This window comes from Hyperolius riggenbachi, chromosome 2 (assembly GCF_040937935.1).
Source record: "Hyperolius riggenbachi isolate aHypRig1 chromosome 2, aHypRig1.pri, whole genome shotgun sequence".
NCBI classification, from domain to species: domain Eukaryota; kingdom Metazoa; phylum Chordata; class Amphibia; order Anura; family Hyperoliidae; genus Hyperolius; species Hyperolius riggenbachi.
Window position 1 is genome coordinate 372,282,369 of NC_090647.1, and position 26,124 is coordinate 372,308,492.

Sequence of the window (26,124 nt, forward strand, 5' to 3'; positions counted from 1 at the left end):
CCGCACAGGTCAACAGGTCAACTTTCCAGACATTGACTGGGGTATTGAGGCTACCCATTCTGGTAAAAGCAGCAGATTTCTGGCAGCACTACAGGACAATTACTTGACTCAAATGGTAACGGAACCAACTAGGGGGAATGCGTTACTGGATCTGATCATTTCTAATAGACCAGATAATGTATCAAATGTGCAGGTTTAAGAACATTTGGGAAATAGTGATCACAACATGATAACGTTTGATCTGGTGACTGATAGGCCACGGGGCAGCGGGACCACTAAAACTATGAATTTTAGAAAAGCAAAGTTCAATCAAATTAGGCAGGCACTAAGTTTGGTGAACTGGGATAATGTACTACAAGGGAAGGACACTGAAGGGAAATGGCAAGCTTTTAAACGTATTCTCAATCAATATTGTAGTATGTATATCCCATATGGAAACAAAATGTCTAGGAATAAAAAAAGGCCTCTATGGATGAATAGAAAGGTTAGGGATAAAATGAAGAGGAAAAAGAATGCCTATAAGGTCCTAAAAAACAGGAGGGGACTGAGGCTGCACTAAGCAAATATAAGGAGTGCAATAAAAATTGTAAAAAAGAAATTAGGCTGGCAAAGATCGAAGCTGAAAATCAAATCGCTAGGGATATCAAATCTAACCCAAAAAAGTTTTACAAGTACATCAACTCTAAAAAAAGAAAGGTTGACTGTATAGGAATCCTAAAGGATGAGGGTGGGAACTCAATGGTGGATAACCAAGGTAAGGCAGAGTTATTAAATGCTTTCTTTGCTTCTGTCTTCACAAAGGAAACAGCACTGTTGCAAATTACAGAGGCAGAACAGTCTCAATCTTCTAACTGTAATATTAAATACTTAACGCAGGAAGAAGTAAAGGCAAGACTAAATAAATTAAAAATAGACAAGGCACCTGGCCCGGATGGCATGCATCCTCGGGTCCTAAGAAAATTAAGTTCAGTTATAGCTAAGCCCCTTTATCTTATCTTTTGTGACTCTCTTGCAACTAGCAGAGTCCCAGTGGATTGGCGTACAGCCCACGTTTTCCCATTATTTAAGAAGGGCAAACAATCTGATCCAGGAAATTATAGACCTGTAAGCTTAATATCAGTTGTATGCAAACTATTTGAGGGGTTACTAAGAGATACTATACATGACTTCATAGTAGAAAATAATCTTATTTCTCAGCATAAACATGGGTTTACTAAAGACAGGTCCTGTTTGACTAACATGCTCAGCTTTTATGAGGTAGTGAATGCTAATATGGATATTGGGAATGCTGTAGATGTGATATACTTGGACTTTGCAAAGGCCTTCGACACTGTTCCCCACAGAAGTCTGGTGCAAAAGTTGAGGATGCAAGGACTGGGGAAGAGTTTCTGTGCATGGATAGGGAACTGGCTAATGGACAGAAAACAAAGAGTTGTGGTCAATGGATCGTACTCAAAATGGGAGACTGTTAGCAGTGGGGTCCCACAGGGGTCTGTACTGGGTCCAGTGCTCTTCAATTTATTTATTAATGACCTAGTAGATGCAGTAGTGAGTAATGTTGCTATTTTTGCAGATGATACAAAATTGTGCAGAATCATCAACTCTCAGGAAGATAGTGTCATATTGCAACAGGATCTGGATAGGATGGCTATATGGGCACATACATAGCAGATGAAATTCAATGTTGACAAATGTAAAGTCATGCATTTTGGTCGTACCAATGGTCTAGCACCATACAAAATAAATGGGATACAGTTGGGAACATCAAACTTGGAGAAGGACTTAGGAGTACTCATCGACAACAAGTTAAATAATCGTACTCAATGCCAAGCCGCTGCAGCTAAAGCGAACAAAATTTTGGGATGCATTAAAAGGGAAATAAAAACTCGAGATGCTAGCATAATATTGCCCCTGTTTAACTCTCTAGTAAGGCCACATCTGGAATATGGAATTCAGTTCTGGGCACCACATTACAAAAAAGATATTGCAGTTTTAGAGCAGGTGCAGAGACGAGCTACAAAATTGATACGTGGGATGGAAGGTCTCGCTTACCAAGAAAGGTTAGATAAACTGGGTTTATTTAGTCTAGAGAAAAGACGCCTTAGAGGAGATCTAATTAAGATGTATAAATACATCAGAGGGCAATATAATAGCTTGGCGGATGAGCTTTTTGTCTCTAGGCCTTCTCAAAGGACTAGAGGACATGAGCTGCGCATGGAGGAAAAACGTTTTAGCCATTTATTTAGGAAAGGGTTCTTTACAGTAAGAGTGATTAAGATGTGGAATGCATTGCCACAGGAAGTCGTTATGGCAAACTCTATACCTGCATTTAAAGGGGGCTTAGATGCTTTCCTTGCGTTGAAAGACATCCATGGCTACAATTACTAGGTTATGCCTAATGATGTTGATCCAGGGATTTTATCTGATTGCCATCTGGAGTCAGGAAGGAATTTTTCCCTTTTGGGGCTAATTGGACCATGCCTTGTGGGGGTTTTTTCGCCTTCCTCTGGATCAACAGGGGTATGTGGGGGACGGGCTGGAGTTGTACTTTGTACTGGTTGAACTCGATGGACGTATGTCTTTTTTCAACCAAAATAACTATGTAACTATGAATGCAGATGCCTTGCGTTGTATATGCACGGCCACCTGTGCCGCACAGAGTGAACGGAGATGCCTTGCGTTGTATATACTCGGCAACCTGTGCCGCACAGGGTGTGGGTGTGTGTGTTATATCTTCTATTTGTAATCCAATTTCTACATGCTCCAGAGTTAAACAGGTGTGTTACTTTGATCACATATCCGTACGCAACACAGTTTTAGGCTTATTTACCTTTTACACTTCTTAATGCAATTTTGTACAGAATAAACTTTGGTTTAAGCTCGCCATACACATTTAGATTGCCACTTTATGTGGCAAACCGATCAATCTGACTCGGATTAGAGAGATGATTTAACACCCCCCATACACTGCACACAGAGTTTCAAATGATTTTACCATGAAATCTATTGAAAATCTATTAAATAGGGCAACGCTATAGGCCATCGATCTCTCACTACTCCTCCGCCGTGTCCGACTGATTGAAATTTACTATCTTGCCTGATTATTTTGATCAATTTCTGCTGCAAAGCAATCAAAATTATTATCTATACGGCTTGTTGCATCACAAATGACCAACAGATTTAATCAATCTGAGAAAAAAAAAATGATGCGTGTATGGCCAGCTTTACATTCACTGCTCATAAGATGTAGTTTTTCATGCTAGGCAACAGATGCTACAGCCTCCCACCATGTTACTAAGTTCACAATCATCAAGCAAGTTTTGGTAATTATGTTAAAAAAGGAAAGTTTTAATAGCTTATTCCTGTAGTAAAACTCTCCCGCCCAAAGACTTAAGCCTCGATTTATAAAGGGGTGTGCAATAAAATCAGGTCAGTAAAATTCTATTCGGTATTTTAGACTTTTTTAAGCTAGTTCATAAAAATGTTCTAAGGTCCGGTAGGAGTTTGGCAATTTACCGAAAAAAAATGTGCTTCAATCCACAAAAACCTGTTCGGTAACAGCAGAAGAGTGTGGTGTTGTCGGTTTTGTTACATGCATATACAGACAGTGTGTATATTACAAGTCAAGGACATTTATGCAAGTATAGTGGCAGTAAGCAATGTGAGAATTGTTTCTTTACAGTTCTGAGCTGATTACTATCAAGTCCTAGCAGCTCTAACGTGGTTCAGCATTAAGTATGGCTACCGCTTGAGGGAAAAAAAGCTGTTGCTGTTTCTGGAGGTTTTGGTAGCGATTGACCGGAATCTTACTCCTGAAGGCATGCGCTGGAAGATGGGTTGAGCTGGGTGAGAGCGGTCAGAGGTAATTTTGGTTGCTCTCTTTCTGCACCGGCTAGCGTAAAGATCCTGCAGGGAAGGTAAGCTACAGCCAATTATCCTTTCCGCTGTTCAGATGATGCGCTGCAGCCTCCCCTTTTCTAATGCTGAGCAGGAGCTGAACCATACAGTCAGAGGATGTTATGGCGGATTCAATAATTGCAGTGTAGAACTGCACCATTAAATTTTGAGGTAGGCCAAACCTTTTCAGCTGCCGTAGATGGTACATCCTCTGTTGCACTTTCTTGACAATAGTGGCCATATTGTTATCCCATTTTAGGTTGTGTGAGATCGTGGACCCAAGAAACTTGAATGACTACCTGGGTTATTGTGGATCCATTTATGGTTAAGGGGAGGTGCTGGGGGGGGGGGGGGGAAGGGATCTCCTAAATTCTATTATCATCTCCATTATTTTGAGAGCATTTAGTTATTATTATTTAGTATTTATATAGCGCCGACATATTACGCAGCGCTGTACAGTATATACATATCTTGTCACTAACTGTCCCTCAAGGAGCTCACAATCTAATCCCTACCATTGCCATATGTCTATATTATGTAGTGTAAGTACTGTAGTCTAGGGCCAATTTTTAGAGGGAGCCAATTAACTTATCAGTATGTTTTTGGAATGTGGGAGGAAACCGGAGTGCCCGGAGGAAACCCACGCAGACACGGAGAGAACATTCAAACTCTTTGCAGATAGTGCCCTGACTGGGATTCGAACCAGGGACCCAGCGCTGCAAGGCAAGAGAGCTAACCACTACGCCACCGTGCTGCCCTTAGTTGTTGCTGCTGCACCAGGAGGAAAGCTGTCCCACCACATGCCTGTATGCAGACTCATCCCCGTTTTGTTTGAGACCAACTACTGTTGTGTCATCTGCAAGCTTCAGAACCTTAACAAATGGATCTGTGGAGATGCAGTCAGTGGTGTACAGTGAGTAGAGCAGTGGGGAAAGCACACAGCCCTGGGGTGCACCAGTACTGACGGTCAGAGAGCTTGATGTGTGTTTACCAAGTCTAACACGCTGTCTCCTATCGGTTAGGAAATCGGTTATCCATTTGCAGATGGATTCAGGTATGTGTAGCTGGGAGAGCTTGCTGTGTAGCAGAGATGGCATTATGGTATTAAATGCAGAGCTGTAATCTATAAATAAAATTCTGGTGTAGGTTCCTGGGGTGTCTAGATGCTGTAGTACTTAATGCATACACATGTTCACAGCATCATCTGCGGATGTATTAGGCCTGTAGGCAAATTGCAGAGAGTCCAGCAGGGGATCTGTGATAGATTTCAGATAAGCCATTAACAGTTTTTCGAATGCTTTCATGACCAATAATGTCAGGGCAACAGGCCTGTAATCATTTAAACATGTAGGTTTTGAATTTTTTGGGATTGGTACAATGGTTGAGCTTTTAAAACAGGCCGGAACAATTGAGAGTTGAGAGATGCTTTGAATATGTCTGAATACAGGAGCTAATTGATCGGCACAGAGTTTCTAGCATTTCGCAGAGACAGAGTCTGGCCCCATTGCTTTCCTAGTGTTTTGTCTTTTGAAGAGTCTGTTTACATCTGATTGGCCTTAGTCAAAATGATGGACTACGTCTCTTGCAAAATTACAAAGGGCAGGTTGATCTGTGGAATATGCAGCCAGGGGAGGGAAAATGGAGGAGTTCCTAGAGATGAGGGCTAGGGAGCAGCTATCCAAAGACACAAGATTGTAACTTGCACCTGTGCAATTTACAGTATGGTAGGTTGGCATTGTATATCTAACAGTTATATTAACAACATGCTCTGCGCGTAAAAGCAGTATACTGTGAAGGCTCTATGAAGTACATCAGTGGCAAAACAAATAAGCAGAAGATGGAAACTGAGTATACTTCTTAGATTGTATTATGATGATGGGATCCACAAATTGTTTCAGAGACAAACAAACTGCATAGAATTTGATAAGGCTCTAGTCTTTAACCACAGTATTTATGTCAAGACTTACTGAGCTGCTCCTTCCCTGAGCAGATTGTCATTGTTGAGCAGTAACCGGACATCTGAAACATCACAAAAATGGGAAAATAAGAAAAATACCATGGCATAGCACAAAAATATTTAAAACCTTACATTCTTCACTACTTTATGACAACACAACGTGTATATATATATATATGTCCAGTGTAGTTTTGTAGAGTGCACCACCAGTTTGTTACTAAACGTGGCACATGTGGTATCATTTTAACCGTGACAAGTTGTACAATACATTGTGGAGTGTCTTAAAGCTTGGATCCACGTGGCATAAAAAATAGGAACAAATTCAATCAAAAACATAAAAAGTCAATTTCAACATTATGATCATACTTGGGAAAGATGTAGGAAAACTACACGAGACATATGTGGTAACATTTTAACTGTAATAGGCAGTATAATAGAGTTTAGAGGGTTTTACAGTTGAGGCCCACGTCTTGTGTATTCTTTTAGTCACAAACTGAATCAAAAGCAATTAAATTTTTGCATATTATGTACCAAAATAAAAAAAAAAAAAGACTTGTAAAATGAAAACAAAGTTACAGAATATAAAAGAAAAAAACATTTTTACCTTAGGAACTTTTTTTGTCTAAATATGTATGCCATGAGGGTATATTACTATTATTTTTGCAACAAGGTCTTGTAATCATCGATAGTGTACAATGAGAAAGCAAAAAACAAAAGAGAAAAAAAAAAAAAAAAAAGATACCTTGATTTCCAAATACATTTCCAAATGTCACCATACATTGTACAAGGAACATAATCTAAAATGTTGTAATAACCAGGATGGATAAGCAAATAAAATTTGTGGGTTTAACTTATAGCTAGCACTGTTTTTTATTGCAAAGCTATACTGGATGTAAATGGAGAAATAGTGTGTTATTTCTATTTTTCCCTTATTTTCCCTTTAAAAAAATGCATAGAAAATAAGGTAATTGCTAAACAAAATTATTACACGCTAAAAGCCTATTTGTCCTGAAAAAAAAATAGATCATTTAGGTGTGATAAGTAGTAATAAAGTTATTGGTGAATGAATGGGATCAACACGGATATGTGAAAATTGCCCTCATCCTGAAGTGGTTAAGGTGCCCATACATCTGTCAGCTTGGCAGCCAATCAAGCATCCAATACAATAATTATTATTGAACCAGAGTGCAAATCAGTGCTGCCACAAGCATGCCCGATTGACGATTCAGCCAAAATTAGTCAACTTTATCGATTGGAAATGCTGCAAGATGTCAGGCCGATGTGGTCGATCGGGTGCAAGGCCGTTAATGGAGTGTGATATTGGGACAAGCGATTAACACGACGGAAACCCCGGCATGGTTTCCCCTAATGTGAATGTGCCCCCTGCTCATGCATTTAATACTTTACCTGTCCACTGTCCTCCGCCGTGGTCTTAATGCATAGCCCGCCACATGCTTAGCTTCTTAAGCCCGTCAGGCGAAAGATAAATGGTGGGAGACAGTGGACAGGTAAAGTAATAATTGCAAGGGCGGGGGGCACATTCACATTTGAGGGAGGAGGGTTGGTGACTGCGGCCTCATAAGGCCAATTCACAAGATATTTCATGGTGAAATCTCTCGGGAATCGGTTTGCTGGTGTATGGGCAGGCAACAGATCTCTCTCCGGTCAGATTTGATCAAAGAGAGATGTGTCTCTTGGCCGATCTGCCTATACAACATCTGAAGAATGGTTACCTTTACAGTGAGATAATTCAGTTAAAGGGAAGATCAGCGGCGATATATAAAAAACAAAAAAACAAAACACACTAATCCACTTACCTGGGGCTTCCTCTAGCCCTTGGCAGGCAGGACGTGCCCTCGACGCCGCTCCGGAGGCTCCCGGTCGTCTCCGGTGGCTCACCCGACCTGGCCGGCTTCCAGGTCGGGCTCTTGTGCGCTCCAACGTGCATCTCACTTGGTCGCGCTGACATCATCGGACGTCCTCCAGGCTGTACTGCGCAGGCGCAGAACTACAGCGCGACCAAGTGAGACGCACGTTGGAGCGCACAAGAGCCCGACCTGGAAGCCAGCCTGGCCAGGTTGGGTGAGCCACCGGAGACGACCGGGAGCCTCCGGAGCGGCGTCGAGGGCACGTCCTGCCTGCCACGTGCTGGAGGAAGTCCCAGGTAAGTGGATTCGTTTTTTTTCTTCTCCGTGAACCCTCCCTTTAAGTGTTAATCTAAAAGATCTTCAAACAAATGTTACTGAGTTCTGCATAACAAAAAGCATGGTGCAGGCAAGATTAAATAAATGTCATACTTCCAGCCACTGTATACACATCTACTAGACTGACTGTACACATTTATGCCACAGAAAGGGAGGGGGCAGTTGCATAAGGACACCTTCCAATACTAGAATCTTGGGAAATGCAGTATCAACACCAACATGAAGCATTGCAACATATTTGAACACCAATTAACATAGTAACTAGGTTAATATAGTAGCGACCACACTAGTGAAGTATCACAGCCGTGATTTGTCACTAATGGGCGGTATATGGAAGGAGCGGCCGATGCCAAGGAGGGCACGCTACTATGCCACTAGCGTGCCTGAGCTAAGAGGAAGTGCCGCTAGTTTAAATAACGAGCGTAAGAAGATTTATCTTGTGCTTTTACAGCACGATCGGCTTTGTGAATCAAGCCCATTTTGCCATAATTTTCACAAAAGCTGCCTATTTTTGCAACAATTAAAATATTTGCAGAAGTACATAAGCATGAGAAAACACATTTTAGCAAAATACAGTGGAGTCAACAGGCACGAGAGATCAAGAAAATGCTAATTTTTCCAATGTATAGCTAGAAAAGATTTTAGTTATATTCTGGGAATCTTGATTTGAGGTAGTGGGAAAATGTACATTTTGCTGTGGAAAGGGTAGATGGAGAGAGCACTTGTAGAGATTTGGGAGCACTAAATAGATGCTGCAGTGACATTTCACCCACTTCATGCTGTGAAGAGCCACTCCTTAGGGCTCGTTTCCACTGTTGCGGTGCGGAATCGTATGGATTCCACAACGGACGAAATCGCATGCGGATGAGTTTCTGCATGCGGTTTCCCCCGCGATTTCGCATGTGACTTCGCATGGCTAAGAAGCAGGTGAATTTAACTATGTCACTGCCTGTGTAAATTTCCATAACATTACATGCGAAATCGCGGGGAAAACCGCATGACAAAGCCGCATGCGATTTCCCTATTAAAAGCATTGCAAGCGATTCGCCCGGATTCTGGCCGCACGTGAAATCTGACGGCTCTGCCGTGCAGATTTCCCCCGCACACCAAAACGCACCTGCACGACACACAAGTGGAAACAATCCCATCCACTTGCATTGCCTATGCCCGCATGCAGATTCGCTATAGTGGAAACGAGCCCTCACAGTTCCGATTACACAGCGAGCGTCTACTTCTTGCCCCGCTGACTCATTATCTACAAGGGTTGCAAAAGTGGGATTTTGACAACCAACTAGTGGTAGCAAGACAGGACAGTGGAAGGGGAGAGAAAACAGAGCTGAAGATATGCTGAAGGGAACCCGAACTGAGAAGAATACGGAGGCTGTCATCTTCATTGCCTTAAACATATGCTTGAATAAAAACGGCTGAGCCAACAGATAACAGCCTCAGTCTATAATCAGGCGTGTGCGCACTAGACCCCAATCAGCGACCCAGAAGCGATTAGCCTTGCGGAACAAACAAACCCGAGTGGCTGACGTTTTCTATGTTCACGCCACCCCCCCCCCCCCCAGCCCACTGCATGACGACACACGCACAATCATCCCTCCAAACCCCCCCCCCCCCTCCCACGCAATGGCAATAGTGCATGTCATCTGCTATATAGTCGACTTTGCACCTGTACATCCTGGCCCATTGATGTCACTTAAGGGGATCGGATCCCAATGAGCGTCTTTACTCACAGGTATGTACGCACATTTCCAAACAATGGCAGTTCATGCTGAACTTTTGTCTGTGTGTCACACAAGCAGCATGCAGCTAGAGGAGTAAGTCTAAAGTCAAAGCATCTGACGTGTATGCTTCTTCTGGGCTAGTGACACACTAGAATGCTCGGTACACACAGATTTTCTGGCAGATTTACTGTCAGATCGATTTCCAACATGTCCGATTTGAATTTCGAGCATTTTCCAATCGAATTCCTATTGAAGTGAACGGAAAGCGGTCGGAAATTGATCGGAAAAAACATATCAGACATGTTGGAAATAATCGATCTGACAGTAAATCTGCCAGAAAATCTCAAAGTGTGTACCTAGCATTATGCTGGGCATACACGGTTAGTTTTATATCATCAATCGAGCCGCTGATGGCTCGATTGACAATATTCAACCTGTCCGATACCCTGCCGGATCGATACTGCGCTCGATACCGGCAGGAAGAACAATGGCAAGAAACGAGCGGCAATCGATCCACGGGGACGAGCGGCAATCGATCCACGGGGACGAGCGGCAATCGAGCCGCTGTCTCGATACTGGCGCACTATCTGTAAGATAGTATGCCGTGTATGCCCAGCATTGGAGGTAAAGCATCAGCAGTGAAGTCAGGCAATTGTTTATCAGAAAAGGAAGATTGCAGTTTCTATATTCCTCTCAGTTTCTAATCTCTTTAAAATAATTTTTTTTAGCACTCTAACTGTAAAAGTCCCAAAAGCAGGTGGGAAAAAAAAAGTACCATCAAAATTATTTTGCGTATTTTCTTGCTTGCTGGTGGTTTTATTGTCATGCTATGGACAATGTATGAAAATAAAACCTAGGAGAAAGTTAATTTCATATGGGCCTAAATTTCTTCTAAAGAGTAGAGAGCACTCCCAAAAATTCTGCGTGGATGACTCAGTTAAGAGCCCCTGGGGAGAATACTGAGCTATTTACTTTGCCTAGATGCCATATTTATAAATGTGTGGGGTAGATCCAATCCCTGGGAGATCAGGTTGTTTACCCACTGTAAGTAAAACTAAAGCCAGAATTTCTCACTTTGCTTTGGACATAAAAAAAAAACAACAAAAAAAAACGCCCGCATTGACACAGTAAAGGGAATCTGGAGTTAAAATAAACTTACGATAGAATGATTCGTATGTGTCTTACATCTAAGTAATAAAACATTAGCAGCACAGATAGGAGTCTAATATTGTTTCCAGTACAGGAAGAGTTATGAAACTCCAATTATCTGTGTAAAAGAGCTTATCTGAGCTTCACAACTTTCAAAGTGGCAGAAAGCTCTGTCTTCTAAAAGCTTATTATCTCAAGTGTCTGTCACTGTATTTTATTTTTCTTCTGCAGAGTAAAGTTCAAAAGTTCACTAGCCTGCTCTGTGAAATCATTTAGAATGCTAAATGTAATGTGTACATTGCAAATATTAGAGAATGATGCAATGTTATAAAAAAAAAACTATATAACAAAATTAAAAATGAGACTATTTTCTTTTCTACTAATGTTCTATTATCCGTACAACACAATTCATTATGTGATATTTTTTGCTTCAGTGTCACTTTAAAATCATTGCAAAATTGCTGCGATCACGATTTTTTAAAAATTCACAATCACTGTGATTTTGCCGCAATTTTAATGTAGGTCTGCAAAATGCTTTTTGGCGTTTCAGGGCCCTAAGTGAATAAGAGGAAATTGCCTCTAGCTAAGTTAATAGCGGTCACCCCGTTACAAGGAAAACACAATACATGTGCTGGGTAACATGACACACTACATTTTTTTTTTTTGCATTGTGGCAAGAACTGATTAAAATAATCATCTGACATTTAGGAGGAAACTTACAGTGCCTGGCAAAGAGTGATTTCTATTAAAGTTACATACCGTTAAAGACCTCGTTGAATTCTCCTGGGGGTGCATGAGTGATAAATTTTGCAGCAATACGCACCTGTAGAAGAACAAAAATCTGTTAAGAAACTGTCCCAATGGTAGTAAAATAAGACTAAAATGGAATGAGTAAAATAGCCCAGTTCACCTTTTGACCTCTGGCCAAGTTGTACTTTCTACTAGATAACTAAAACACACTGTCTCTAGGTATGAATATTGTATATTACCCCATCCCCGCCCCCTATTCCTTTAGATTGTAATCTCGCAAGGGCAGGGCTCTCACCCTTTTGTGTATTATTTTGCACCCCATGTTTGTTTCTTACTTTCTACAGTGCCACAAAATAGGTTGACGCTTTATAAATGAATAATAATAGTAACAACCACAACAGCAGCACCCTTAGGTGTCATATAAACTATTATAAACAAGTGAAATACAATTGCATCCCAATAGAGACATACAGTGGTTTGCAAAAGTATATTGCCCCCTTGAAGTTTTCCACATTTTGTCACATTACTGCCACAAACATGAATCAGTTTTATTGGAATTCCACGTGAAAGACCAATACAAAGTGGAGTACACGTGAGAAGTGAAACAAAAATCATACATGATTCCCAACATTTAAAAAAAACCCAAAAAACTGAAAAGTGGGGTGTTCGTAATTATTCAGCCCCCTGAGTCTTGGAGTTGCAGACTCCAAGAGGTTTTCTTCCAAGATTGCCCTGTATTTGGCTCCATCCATCTTCCCATCAACTCTGACCAGCTTTCCTGTCCCTGCTGAAGAGAAGAACCCCCAGAGCATGATGCTGCCACCACCATATTTGACAGTGGGGATGGTGTGTTCAGAGTGATGTGCAGTGTTAGTTTTCCGCCACACATAGCGTTTTGCATTTTGGCCGAAAAGTTCCATTTTGGTCTCATCTGACCAGAGCACCTTCTTCCACATGTTTGCTGTGTCTACCACATGGCTGTTAGCAAACGGCAAACTTATGCTTTTCTGTTAACAATGCCTTTCTTCTTGCTATTCTTCCATAAAGGCCAACTTTGTACAGTGCTCGACTAATAGTTGTCCTATGGACAGATTCCCCCACCTGAGCTGTAGATCTCTGCAGCTCGTCAAGAGTCACCATGGGCCTCTTGACTGCATTTCTGATCAGCGCTCTCCTTGTTCGGCCTGTGGGTTTAGGTGGACGGCCTTGTCTTGGTAGGTTTACAGTTGTGCCATACTCCTTCCATTTCTGAATGATCGCTTGATCAGTGCTCCGTGGGATGTTCAAGGCTTTGGAAATTTTTGTAGCCCAAGCCTGCTTTAGATTTCTCAATAACTTTATCCCTGACCTGTGTGGTGTGTTCTTTGGACTTCATGATGTTGTTGCTCCCAATATTCTCTTAGACAACCTCTGAGGCCGTCACAGAGCAGCTGTATTTGTACTGACATTAGATTACACACAGGTGCACTCTATGTAGTCTAACACTCATCAGGCAATGTCGATGGGCAACTGACTGCACTCAGACCAACGGGGGCTGAATAATTACGCACACCACACTTTGCAGCTTTTTTTTTTTTTTTTTTTATGTTTGGAATCATGTATGGATTTTTGTTCCACTTCTCACGTGTATACCACTTTGTATTGGTCTTTCAGGTGGAATTCCAATAAAATTGATTCATGTTTGTGGCAGTAATATGACAAAATGTGGAAAACTTCAAGGGGGCCAAATACTTTTGCAAGCCACTGTATATTAGATAAAGAGCAAACTTTCATGAGTATTCATAACCATTCCCTATTTAGCTTGATTATAATTCAATATTACAGACTGATCAAATTAGACAGAAATGTATGAAATAGATATCCTTTATGAACGTACAAAAGGTACGCACCATCATTGAAAAAAACCACAATTGAGTACTGATCAATTATATGGGTTTAGGAGAAGTGATATTTCATCCCTCCACTACCCAAATATTGTTCTTGTATGATAGTGTGACAGACAGTGCAAACATAAGAGATATATCAATTCCAGCAACACTTTTACAGAGTACAGTACCTATATTTTCTAGGTCTGATTTTATCAGTCAGTTAAATTTTAAATCAAGCTAATAGTGTATGGTTATGAAATATATCTAAATGTAACCGTTTAATGCTCCTAAGCCTGGATCTCCAAGGCATTCGATTCTGTATCTTGGACCTATCTGTTCTCGATTTTGAAACGTATGGGGTTTACAGGATCATTCATGACTGCGATTGCAGCACTATATAGTCTACCACAAAGTAGAATTAGAATCCCAGGAGGTAACTGATTTTTTTCGGGTATCTAGAGGTACTAGGCAGGGGTGCCCATTGTCCCCTTTGCTTTTTGCAATAATGATGGAGCCCCTCACCCTAGCTATTAATGCAGATCCTAATATTAAGGGCTATGAGCTAGAAGATTCAATTTATAAAATAAGCCTATACGCGGATGATGTCCTGCTTTTTATTTCCCAGCCATTAACATCTCTTCCTTCCCTTCTGCCTATCCTAGATATGTTGGAGAGAAGCTCTGGTCTCAAAGTTAATGTTTAAATCCGTAGCCATGCCAGTTAATTTACCAGCAGGCTCATATAAAATTGATAGAAGCAAATTTCCCTTTCACCTGGAATATTAACAAATTTAAGTACCTGGGTGTTATTCTGACTCATTAGCTCCCTTCGAACAAAATCTTGCTCCCCTTCTTACCAAGTTTAAAGAGGAACTCCAGTGAAAATAATGTAGTAAAAAAAGTGCTTCATTTTTTACCATAATTATGTATAAATGATTTAGTCAGTGTTTGCTCATTGTAAATTGTAAATCTTTCCTCTCCCCGATTTACATTCTGACATTTATTACATGGTGACATTTTTACTGTGGGCAGGTTATGTAGCTGCTCTTAGCTGTTTTGGCTGTTAGAGACAGCTGTAAACAGCTAATTCCTGTCTGTGAACCTTGTTACAGTGTGGCAGTTTGCCCAGAGTACTGCGGTACTCAGAGCTTCTTGTGGGAGGGGTTTCAGCACAAAATCAGTCGTACAGCGCCCCCTGATGGTCGGTTTGTGAAAATCATTTCTCATGTAAAAGGGGGTATCAGCTACTGATTGGGATAAAGTTCAATTCTAGGTTGGAGTTTCTCTTTAAAGCCCTTATTAAAGAGACTCCGTAACAAAAATTGCATCCTGTTTTTTATCATCCTACAAGTTCCAAAAGCTATTCTAATGTGTTCTGGCTTACTGCAGCATGTTCTACTATCATCATCTCTGTAATAAATCAACTTATCTCTCTCTTGTCAGACTTGTCAGCCTGTGTCTGGAAGGCTGCCAAGTTCTTCAGTGCTGTGGTTCTGTGATGCATCTCCCCCCTCCAGGCCCCTCTCTGCACACTGCCTGTGTATTATTTAGATTAGGACAGCTTCTCTCTTCTCTCTTATCTTTTACAAGCTGGATAAATCCTCCTCTGAGCTGCCTGGGCTTTCACATACTGAGGAATTACATACAGGCAGAGCTGTCTGCACTCTGCAGGAAGAAACAGCCTGACACTTCAGTGGAAGATAGCTGCAGGGGGAAAGAAACACAAATGATCTCTTGAGATTCAAAAGGAAGGGTGTATACAGCCTGCTTGTGTATGAATGTATTTTCTATGTGTGGACATACTGTACATCAACCTACTTCCTGTTTTGGTGGCCATTTTGTTTGTTTATAAACAAACTTTTTAAAACTGTTTTTAACCACTTTTAATGCAGCGAGGAGCGGCGAAATTGTGACAGAGGGTAATAGGAGATGTCCCCTAACGCACTGGTATGTTTACTTTTGTGTGATTTTAACAGTACAGATTCTCTTTAAAGGGGTTCTTTCGCGAAAAAAGTAGGCAGTTAAAAAATGTGAGAGATGACAGGTTTTGGGCCAGTCCATCTTTTTAAGGGAGATCCTCTGGGCTTTCTTTGTTTTCAACAGCATTTCCTGAACAACAGTTTAACTGCCAAAATAGCAAGATACCAGCCGGCCTCCCTTAATCACTTGCACACTATTATGTCAGTTAAATTTTGCAACTGTTGTTCAGGAAATGCTGTTGAAAACCAAGAAAGCCCTGAGAATCCCCCTTGAAAAGATGGACTGGCCCAAAACCTGTCACATTTTTTTTTAACTGCCTACTTTTTCGCGAAAGAACTCCTTTAAGGAGTGGTCTTCAATACCAATTTCCTGGATAGGTAGGATCATCGCAGTGAAAATGGTATTGCTCCCTAAACTACTTTTTATTTTCAGAGCTCTCCCACTATTTATTGCCAAATCAAAACTCCTGGCATTTTAAACCTTATTTAATAAATGTATTTGGAACAACAAACGCCCGAGAGTTCGCAATAGGATCCTTTATAGACCCAAACACGCAGGAGGTCTGGCGGTCCCTCAGATCTGGTACTACTATCTTGCGGCCAGACTGGCCCAAATTACTCAGTGGAACAATACTACCTCTCCCCCATTATGGGTACAATTTGAACAGGAGGCCATTCTACCATGCTCCTTTAATAGCCTGTTGTGGAATCCGATACTTACTCCCCAACTCGTCTCCCAACTGAATAAAATTGTTTGGCAACACTTACGGCTATGGAAGACCATACGATTTTGTTTCTCTCTAGCTTCAGTGAAACCCCCCCCCCTTCTTTCCTACTAAGGCAATCCAAATTTTTTGCCAGGTTTAACTAACCCGGAAGCCTTTAATTGGTGGATTGATAACAATTTGCTTATAGCCAGAAAATTCTGGCTGGTAAGTACATTTATCCCTTTTTGTTCATAATAGATCCATCCCTCAGGTTGAAATTTTTAGATATGCACAAATACGACATTTCCTCTCTTCTCCGACTTTAAGCCCCCCTGAGCGTATTGGCACATTTTATGAACAAATTTGCCTACATCCACACACGGAATCTGGTATAATTTCAAGACTTTATAGTCACTTGCAAGACTCCTCACAAGAGAAACCCAAACATGTTCATGATTGGGAGACTGATTGGGGCTCCCCCCTTACAGATCGTAAATGGTCTAGTATTTTCAGTAATATAGCTAAGAGCTCTAAATCTAATCTTATAAAGGAAACAGCCTACAAACTGGCCACTAGATGATACTATACCCCTGATAGGATCCAGAAAATGTTTCCCCAGTCCTCCCCATTATGCTTTCGAGGTTGTAACACTTCAGGAACCATTAAACACATCTTCTGGGAATGTCCGGTAGCAATAGACATATGGCAAAAAACATCCGCTCTACTTAAATATGGCAAAAAACATCCGCTCTACTTAAAGATGTTTTAAAAATTGAGATCAAATTCGACATGTTAAATGCCTTATTGTTTTTACCCTCCAAGCAGGTACCAAAACCTTTTAGACCTAACAAATGTGTTCATAGGTGCCACACAATGGTTGATTGCTTTCCACTGGAAACAACCAACTATTAATTTTGACCTCTTGTTGTCGAGACTTGATCAAATTGTATTAATGGAAAAAATAGCATATACGTTGGACGGTTCCCAAGATAAATTTATCGCTAAATGGGAAGACTGGACCACCTATAGAAGTCCTACGGACCTCCTTGCCAGAGCTCTTACGTTAGCTTAAGAATCTCTATTCCTACACTGAATGACAATAAGATTCCCAGACAATCCTACTCTCTTCCTCTTCTTTGAGATGGAGCCTCGGGGCCACAGAGTCGGTTTCCCCGAGACGGCTTTCTGTCAGTCAACTTCCTTGTGTAAGGTTGTCAGATATGGAACATTAATATTTAATATGAAATATTCATGTTTAATAACTAAGATTCATTCACTCTGGATTTATTTGTTTTATTAATATGTCATGCCATAATTCACCGATTGTCTACGGTTTTATTTACATGTGTTAAATACTGTTATTTTTCAAACAGTTTAAATGTCTATATTTGAAAAATACCTTTTAATAAACGTGAGTAAACAGAAATATATCTAATGTATGTAAACCTGAAGTCTCATGCACCTTCTAATTTATTCAGAAAACATTTGCCATTACCAAAACTAACATTATTCCAGCATCTTGCTTTCTATTGCACAACCACACAATTTTGCATACATTTCAAAATGACGCCCGTTTAAAAGGGAGCAGGATAGCGGTATTAGAATATCAGTATTCATAGTGGTAGTAGAATATAGGTAAATTTACTGATAATTTACTACATGAATGTAGTAGAATATAGGTAATAGTTTACCATTATCTTTCCTCTCCCTACTCTCAGAACCTTCTGCTGGCGATGCTTAAAGGTTGCTCATACACTGGTCGATTGCCACCAGGTCGACCAACAGATAGATTCCACTGATCTAATCTGATCAGAGAGGGATCTATTGGCTGCCCAAACACTGCACACAGATATTGAATCGATTCCAGCATGAAATTGGTTCACAACCTGTGGAACTGCCGCAATGCCTCTCGCCCCTGCTCCCCCTACCAGCAGCAATACATCACCTGTCTGCCGACACTAGTCCCCGGGTGTGTGCTTTCCCTTCTTCCAGCGTCCTCCTCCGTCTCCTCTTCACTTCCTGTCCCGTCCTGTGACAAGCGGAAGTTCAAACAGAAGAGAACCCTCTACTGTTTGAACTTCGCCTTCTCACATGACAGGGCAGGAAGTGAAGATGGAGAAGTCGCCGGAAGAAATGAGAGACTGTGGGAACCTGGGGACTTGTGCCAGCGGACAGGTGATTTATTGCTGCGTCAGTCGTCACCGTATCAACAGACACTGACGACACGCTCCCCACCCCGCTGGCGATCGAGCAAAATTTTCCGTCTGGACAGAACGACTGAATAGATCAATTTCAGGTGGAAATCGGTCAACATTTGCGTTAACATTTTTACAGCAGATTTGATCATAGTGATCGAATCTGCTGTATTTCGACGAGAAATCGTAGTTTATGGGTACCTTAACCACCCCCTCCCCGGTGCCTAACCTTTCCTTACTTTGAAGGGCATCCTTAAAGAGAACCAAAGACGAACGACCTGGAAAATGAAAAAAATATTTTATACATACTTGGGGCTTCCTCCAGCCCCATCCGTATAGATCGCTCCCACGCTGCCTCAATTGCCGGTACCGGGTCCGATCACTTCGGCCAGCCGGGGCCAGTCGATGCAAGCGCAGTGCGCTCCCTCCGTACTGCGCAGGCGAATGCCTAAAGTATGCGCCGGTGAGACAGAAGGAGTCCCCGTGGATGCGTACAACTGGCTGCGTCCGGAAGTGACGGGACCCGGTACCAGCGATAGAGGCAGCTTAGGACGGTGACGTGGGAGAGATCCAGGCGGATGGGGCTGGAGGAAGCCCAAGGTATGTATAAAATCTTTTTTTGATTTTCCAGGTCATTCGTCTCTTGTTCCCTTTAACTATGATTACAGGTTGAGGAGGACGGTGCCTTGATCTTGTCAGATACATTTTTACTCTTTTCTTTGGCTGCTTTATGAATGCTAATATTCTGCTCGGCATATGTTCATCTGCTTTTTAAAAGAGAACCTCAACTTTTCCAGAGAAGAGAAACAGAGAAAAACTCATGCGGTTTGTATATAGAGATAACAGGCTGTCTAAAGGTGCGTACACATGGCCGATTTTTTTAAACGACGGGTCGTCAGACCTGCCCCTGGGGCAACTGTTCTGCCGACCGTTTCCCCGGGTGTACATCCCCGGGTGTGTCTGTCGGCAGGCTGATGAGACTGGATTTGACCGATCCACCGCGGGTCTGACGACCAGTTGTTTAAAGAAATCGCCAGGTATACGTAGCTTAATTCTCCATTATCTATTAGCAAGAAATCACTAATTTAAGCTGTCACCTTTGTCTGATCTGTGTCATTCAAACAGGCTATATGTAAGCACAGGAGGTTAACCCTGTATGGGCTTACAGAATTCCACGAAGTAACTAAAACTGCAGCAGCTCTGAAAGCAGTAACAAGGAAATGTTTTTCTATAAAGGCTATTATGCGGTTGCTTGGCTGTTAGAGCAGAGAAAAAAGAACTTTCCAGTAAAAACAGTCCAGTGAAAAAAGTGCTAAAGAAAACGCACTGCCCACAATTCCTCAAGGACTAGTTGCAGAAAACACATATTTTCAGTGAGAACAGAGCAGCAGAAAACACAAAGCCCACAATTGCTCAGGGACTAGATACAGAAAACATTTGCACAGATTTGTAAACATTATCTTAAAGCATGTCGACATAACTGTATTTACCGGAATATAAGACGCACCCAGCTTTAGAGGGCAAAAACCAGGGGGAAAAAAAACAAACAAAACCTGGTGCGTCCATATTCCAGGAACGTCTTGTACAAATGGTGTCCTCCTGTGTACCTCATGTCTCCACTGTGTGCCCCATCTCTCCATGTGTCCTCTGTGTTCCGTCTCCCCAGCTAGGTAAATGCCCTCAGTATAGGTTAGCTTGGTAGGTGCCCAGTATAGGTTAGTTAGGTTAGTCAGTCATAGGTGGACTCCGTATAGGTTAGCTAGGTAGGTGGACTCAGTATATGTTAGCTAGGTAAATGCCCCCAGTATAGGCTAGCTAGGTAAATGCCCCCAATATAGGTTAGCTAGGTAGGTACCAAGTATAGGTTAGCTAGGTAAATGCCCCCAGTGTGGGTTAGCTAGGTAGGTGCCCAGTGTAGGTTAGCTAGGTAGGTGCCCAGTGTAGGTTAGCTAGGTAGGTGCCCAGTGTAGATTAGCTAGGTAAATACCCCCAGTGTGGGTTAGCTAGGTAGGTGCCCAGTGTAGGCTAAGTTGGGAAAATGCCTCCAGTGTAGGTTAGCTAAGTAGGTGCCCAGTATAGGTTAGCTAGGTAAATGCCCCCAGTAGGTAGCCAGCCTTAGCCTCCCCCTCCCTCAGCCGCCGCTCGTTTACCTCCTTGAGTCAGCGGCTGCATCCTGCAATGAAGTCCACTCCCCCGATCCTCTTCGCTGCATGCCTGGCGGCGCGGCATGCAGCACAGGCATCAGCAGTGACACTAAGACAGACTCCAGGAGGTAAAGTAGCGACGGCCAAGGAGGAAGAGAGCCCATCCTCCAGACGCATCCAGGGGCGGAGCAAGGGAGGGATAGAGCATAGCCACGCTCTATCACTAGTACAGGAGGAAGGGCAGGGCAAGCGTCATCATGGGGCGACAAGAAAAGATGATGGGCGGGAGGGGGAGGGGGCGGAGCCGGGAGCGTGGCCGTGGGCCAAAATCAATTTTAATTAGAAAAGCACTGGATGGCCAAGTTTTATGGCGCTGCGGGCCAAATTTGGCCCACGGGCCAGAGTTTGACCCATGTGCGTTAGTCACATTGGCTATCTATAAAGTATTCTGGAATAAGCAAACAGCCAATTAAGTCAGAGGTCTCAACATGCACTGAGAAACAGCAAGTACCCGCTTTTTTTTTATTACCGTATATACTTGAATACAAGTCGACCTTGTGTATAAGTTGACTCCAATATTCAACCCTCTTAAGCTGGAATGTTTTATTGACTCACATACAAGTCATCCCAGCGTAAGTAATGGCTGCACTTGGGCTCAGGAGCGGTTAATGACTGCACTGCATTCAGTATTGCAGCCATTAACCCCTCCTGTCCCTTAAGTGCAGCCAATAACTTCTCCAGGCCCCCAAATGATGCAATTAATCACCCCCTTTTATGCAACCCAGTATTCAACCCCTCCTCTTTCCTTGGTAATGGTTGCAGCCAGGACTTTCAGACCTGTGTTTTCTTAGCATTTCCTTTCCTAAAAGTATCACCACAGGGTAAATTGCTGCAAATGGGAATGTCACTACTAGTACGCACATAACTCAGCTCAGTGTTGCCCGTGACTCGTGTATAAGTCGCCCCCTATACTTTTATGAAGTGAATCAGTCCTAAATTTCTAGACTAATACTCGAGTATATACAGTATTTCATATTAAATGGTAAAAGTCTGTTTTTCATTTAACAATGGTGCTTGGCTGCACCATTTTCCAAGTATTTTGAATAAATTGTTGTCATATACCAATTTTTTGGTGTCTTTTTGGAGGAGGTAAGTCCATCACTACTTCTACTTTTTAAATGGTTTTTAAATTGCCTTTATACTACATTGGCACCTTTGTTATACAGTCAATCTATTGTATAGTCCACCCTTGGTGGAGGGGTGTACCCTATCTTAACCTGAGTGGGGTCAGGTCTAATCTCCCCACCTGCCAACACAGTGGTTAATTATGTGGTAACCCTGGTTTGTGAGTAATTATTCACATTAATGTTATTCCTTCCTGGTATCTGAATTACTACACTATATTGCGCTCTCGGTGTCCTCTATAGTTTTTCATTTAAAGCCTTTTTACACCGCTATAACAGAGTTATTATCAGTTTATAAAGCTCCAACCTTTTTCATGGTACACAATGGCAGGCTTTATTTGTTCGAATACATGGAAAGACTCAAAAAAAAAACAACTCCAGAATGACTTTTAAAATAAACCCTCAAAAAAAAAAAAAAATTCTTCCAAAACTGCAGAAAGCTGTGTTCACTGCAAGACTGAATACCAATTATATTGTTCACATCCAGGTTGCTAAGTAACTACAACCCACACAAATGCCTAGTTTGTTTCATTACTACACATTTATTCTTTCCCCTTCACCCAGTTTTCCTGTCCATACACCTCATTCTTTCATGCTAGTTCTGCCCTCACACCAATCTCGCCAAAGAATCTAAAGGTAGAAAGCCTAATAAGTCTGTAGGCGCTTTAGGGCATCACCAGTCTGTATGTACATGGCTTAAACAAATGATTTTTCTCCTTTTAACAGGCATCCCTAGTTTCCTCTCCAGCAAATGGACACAACGGATGTATCTGGTCAATTGCTACTGCATTCCTCCATAGTAGGATGCTTCCATCTTCTCCAAAGAAGTACATTGTGTTTAGAGTTAAGCACCCATGCCTGCATGGGGATTGGGGACTTACGGTCACTGGGACAAGGAATACAAGGATTTCCTTTGAGGTGGGGACTAAACCGCAACAACCACCAGGCAAGATGGCTTGAAATCCCACATTCAGATGTAAAAAAAAAAAAAATGACCCACAGAACTACCATTACAGAAATACGTTTTGAACGCAGGGCTGTTGAGTGGGAGCAATTTTTGGGTACATGGAGTCGGTGGTTTCATAAACTGAGGAGTCAGAGTTGGAATCGGAGGATTTTTTTGTACCCACTCCATAACCTTGCAAGGGCTGTGGAGTAGGAGTCAGAAAAATGTTGAGTACCTGGAGTCTGTGGTTTCATAAAGTGATGATTTTTGTACAGACTCCACAGCCTTGTTTGAACTTCTTATGTGTCTATGTTCCCCAATATTTGTTTTGTACTATATACAGCGCTATGGAAGATTGCTCTATAGAAATAAATAAAATATTTACAAAAATGTAAGCGGTGTACTCACTCTTGTGAGAGAATGTATGTGCGGCTGTGCGCATGTCAGCAAAGCGTACAGTGTGAAATATGCAAGGACAACAAAACAGCATAGACTACAATGTCCGACATTCCAACTTCTGCTCTGTGCAGCAGTGCTTTATCTCAATGCACTACTACATGCATTTTTTGTCAAAACACTGTGCTGCCCATTCATTGTTACTGAATGGGATAAATGCCGCAACGTCTAGAAACGCAGACGCCATTTGATGTAACAGTGCATGGCCACCTGTGCAGCATAGGGCCTGATGCACTATATGCTAGTAAAGTTGTAATGCAGAGGCAGCATACTGTAATTTTACCAATGTGAGAATCAGGGCTGTGGATTCAAAGTCGGAGCAATTTTGGGTATCTGGAGTTGGTGGTTTCAATAAACTGAGTTAGTCGGATGATTTTTGAACCAAGTCTATAGCCTTTGTAAAAATTAGACTAAGGAGTTGGAATCGAGGAGTGGGAGTCGGAACAATTTTGGGTACCTGGAGTCGGAGGTTTCATAAACTGAGTCGGATGATTTTTGTACCGACTCCACAGCCCTGCCAAGAATACCGCCTGTTAAGCCATTAGCGCTATGGGGGTTAACATGAGCGTTGCTATGTTAACTTGTTATATCACTCTAAAGCCGATTTTCCTATAATGCAATTTGTCCCGTTTCTTTGCACGTGAATACAGGTGTGATTTTACAGCCCACTGAAATCAATAAGTTTCATCCAAATTCGCGTGCGGGGAAAAAGACCAGTGGTTTGCTGCATTTTTTTGTACCATACCCGGAGAAGATGTTATCGGTAAGTAACTGTCTTTCCCTGGTTATCTCCAGGACAGCACCCTGAGAAGATAAGCAAGAACTCAATATTTAGGGAGACAAAAGCCTTCAAGAACCCTTCTGCCAAAAGTCAGATCGAAACTAGATAAAACATTTAATTTGTAATGTCTAGCAAAACAATTGGCACTTGACCACGTTGCTGCCCTACCAAAGCTCCAACAATCACAGGAGGTTACTTGTGTTGTTCATTTGCCAGTATAATAGCTCGTCTTAGCCCTCTGGCAAGTGTGGATTTGGAGGCCTGCCTGCCTTTATTCTGGCCTGCAAAGAGTACCAATAATGTCTGTTTTCCTAACAGAACTTTGTAAGTACTGTAGGATGCAATGCCTTAAGGGGCCCATACACTTACAGATTTTCCCGCCGATATACAGCCAATTCGATCACTGTGATCGAATCGGCTGTGAAATCGTTGCGCAAACACTTCCGTCCGAAATTGATTGTTCCCGTCGATAGCAGCGTTCGAATGCCCGACGCAATAAATTACCTGCTCCGCTGCTCCTTCTCCGCTGGCCTCTGAGTCCGACAGTCTAAACTTCCTGCCAGGACAGGAAGAAGTGAAAACAGAGAGCGTCCTTTACTGTTTAAACTTCCCCGGACAGGAAGTACAGCGAAGCTGGAGCCCAGAGAAGAAGACAACGGAGACTGGGGGACTCGCGCAGGCCAGATCAGGTAATGTATGCGGGGGGGGGGGGGGGGGGGGGGCCCAGGGACAGTGGCAGCTTCTTAGATGGCGAATCGATTTAATGCTGAAATCAATTCACAATCTGTTTGCAGTAAAGACAGCCATACGATCCCTCTCTGATCAGATTCGATCAGAGAGGGATCTATCTGTTGGTCGATCTGATGGCAAATCAACCAGTGTATGGCCACCTTTACATATACACAGTGCAGCTTCTCCGCTTTGGAATTAGCGTGATTAACACAGAACAATGGAAGGAAGATTTCCTGAGATCTTTGGAAGTTTGAAGAAACGTCTGGTAGGAAGGATGGATCGAATCTCAAATGTATTGAGTCATGAGAGACAATGCAGTAAGGTTCAGTAGTTGATGGCACCCATAGCTACTGGTTCAAAGGGGAAGATGAAAGAGCCTGTAGAACAGGCCTGAACTGGAAAAACACCTTATGCTGGACATAGACGGTTTGTTTGTGTATTTATCAAATCGAGCCGCTGATGGCTCGATTGATAATATCAGACAGGTCCAATGACCCGCCGGATAGATTCCCCGCTCGATCCCCGCGGGCGGACAATAGCGGGAAATCGAGCGGCTGATAAAGAATGCCCGCAGGGACGAGCGGGAATCGATCCACGCGCACGAGTGGTGACGCGCTGGCTCGATACCGGCGCATTCTCGAACAGTCTATGCCCAGCATTAGGCCTGTTCTGCCCATCTGTAGAACAGGCTTAAGGTGGAGACCTTATCTTCTGAACTGGCTGAAGCCTAGCAATGCTTCTGAAAATCCTCTTCCACAAACTATGGATGAAGGCCAGTGGCAGAAGGTTTTTGTCCTTAAAGTGAACCTCCATATTAAAAATCTACTCAGCAAAACTGAAAAGGCTTGGTATTTCTTTAACAGTTTCACAGCATCAGAACTTTGTTTTTCTTACCCAGGCCTAATTTTTAGCTGCACAGAAGAAAACTGCCCGGGCATTTTTCACCTGATGTTGTGAAAAGCGTTATGGGATTTCTGATGTTTTTGCTCTCATTCTGCTGTTTTGGTGTAATTTTTTTATTTTTTTTTTATTTCTGAATTTGAGATTTGAAGCCTAGCATGCACAGCTTGGAGGAGTTATCAGGACACAGGACAGTTGGAACTGTGTCTCATGCTCCCTGTCACCTCCTTTCAACCAAAAAGATGGCTGCCCTCATGAAATCACAAACATTTGTCTTTTCTTTTAAAACAGGGTGGGTAAGAGATTATATCAACTATTTTAAATTAACATAACTAATGTAACTTAATGACAGTATCTTTGTTTAGGCGTAAGTTCCCCTTTAATCATAAGGGGTCTTTGAATGATAGACTGGTTATAAAATATTATCACGATGGTATAGGGCGCCTTCAGTTTTACATGGAATATTCACTTTGTTGCATGATACATGCTGCATTATGGTACTAGTGGTGGGGATGTCCTCCATATTTTTTTGGTCCAGCCTTTTAC

General features: G+C 42.2%; 1 protein-coding gene across 1 annotated transcript in view; it reads right to left on the reverse strand.

Moving 5' to 3' along the window:
• CAPZA1 (capping actin protein of muscle Z-line subunit alpha 1) overlaps positions 1-26,124 on the reverse strand; it is a 120,553-nt gene that overhangs the window by 44,702 nt on the left and 49,727 nt on the right. Inside the window, exons 2-3 of the mRNA XM_068269734.1 lie at positions 11,697-11,760; positions 5,865-5,916 (exon numbers count right to left, since the gene is read on the reverse strand). Coding sequence (XP_068125835.1) covers positions 5,865-5,916; positions 11,697-11,760 — 116 coding nt within the window. The remainder of the gene's footprint in view (positions 1-5,864; positions 5,917-11,696; positions 11,761-26,124) is intronic.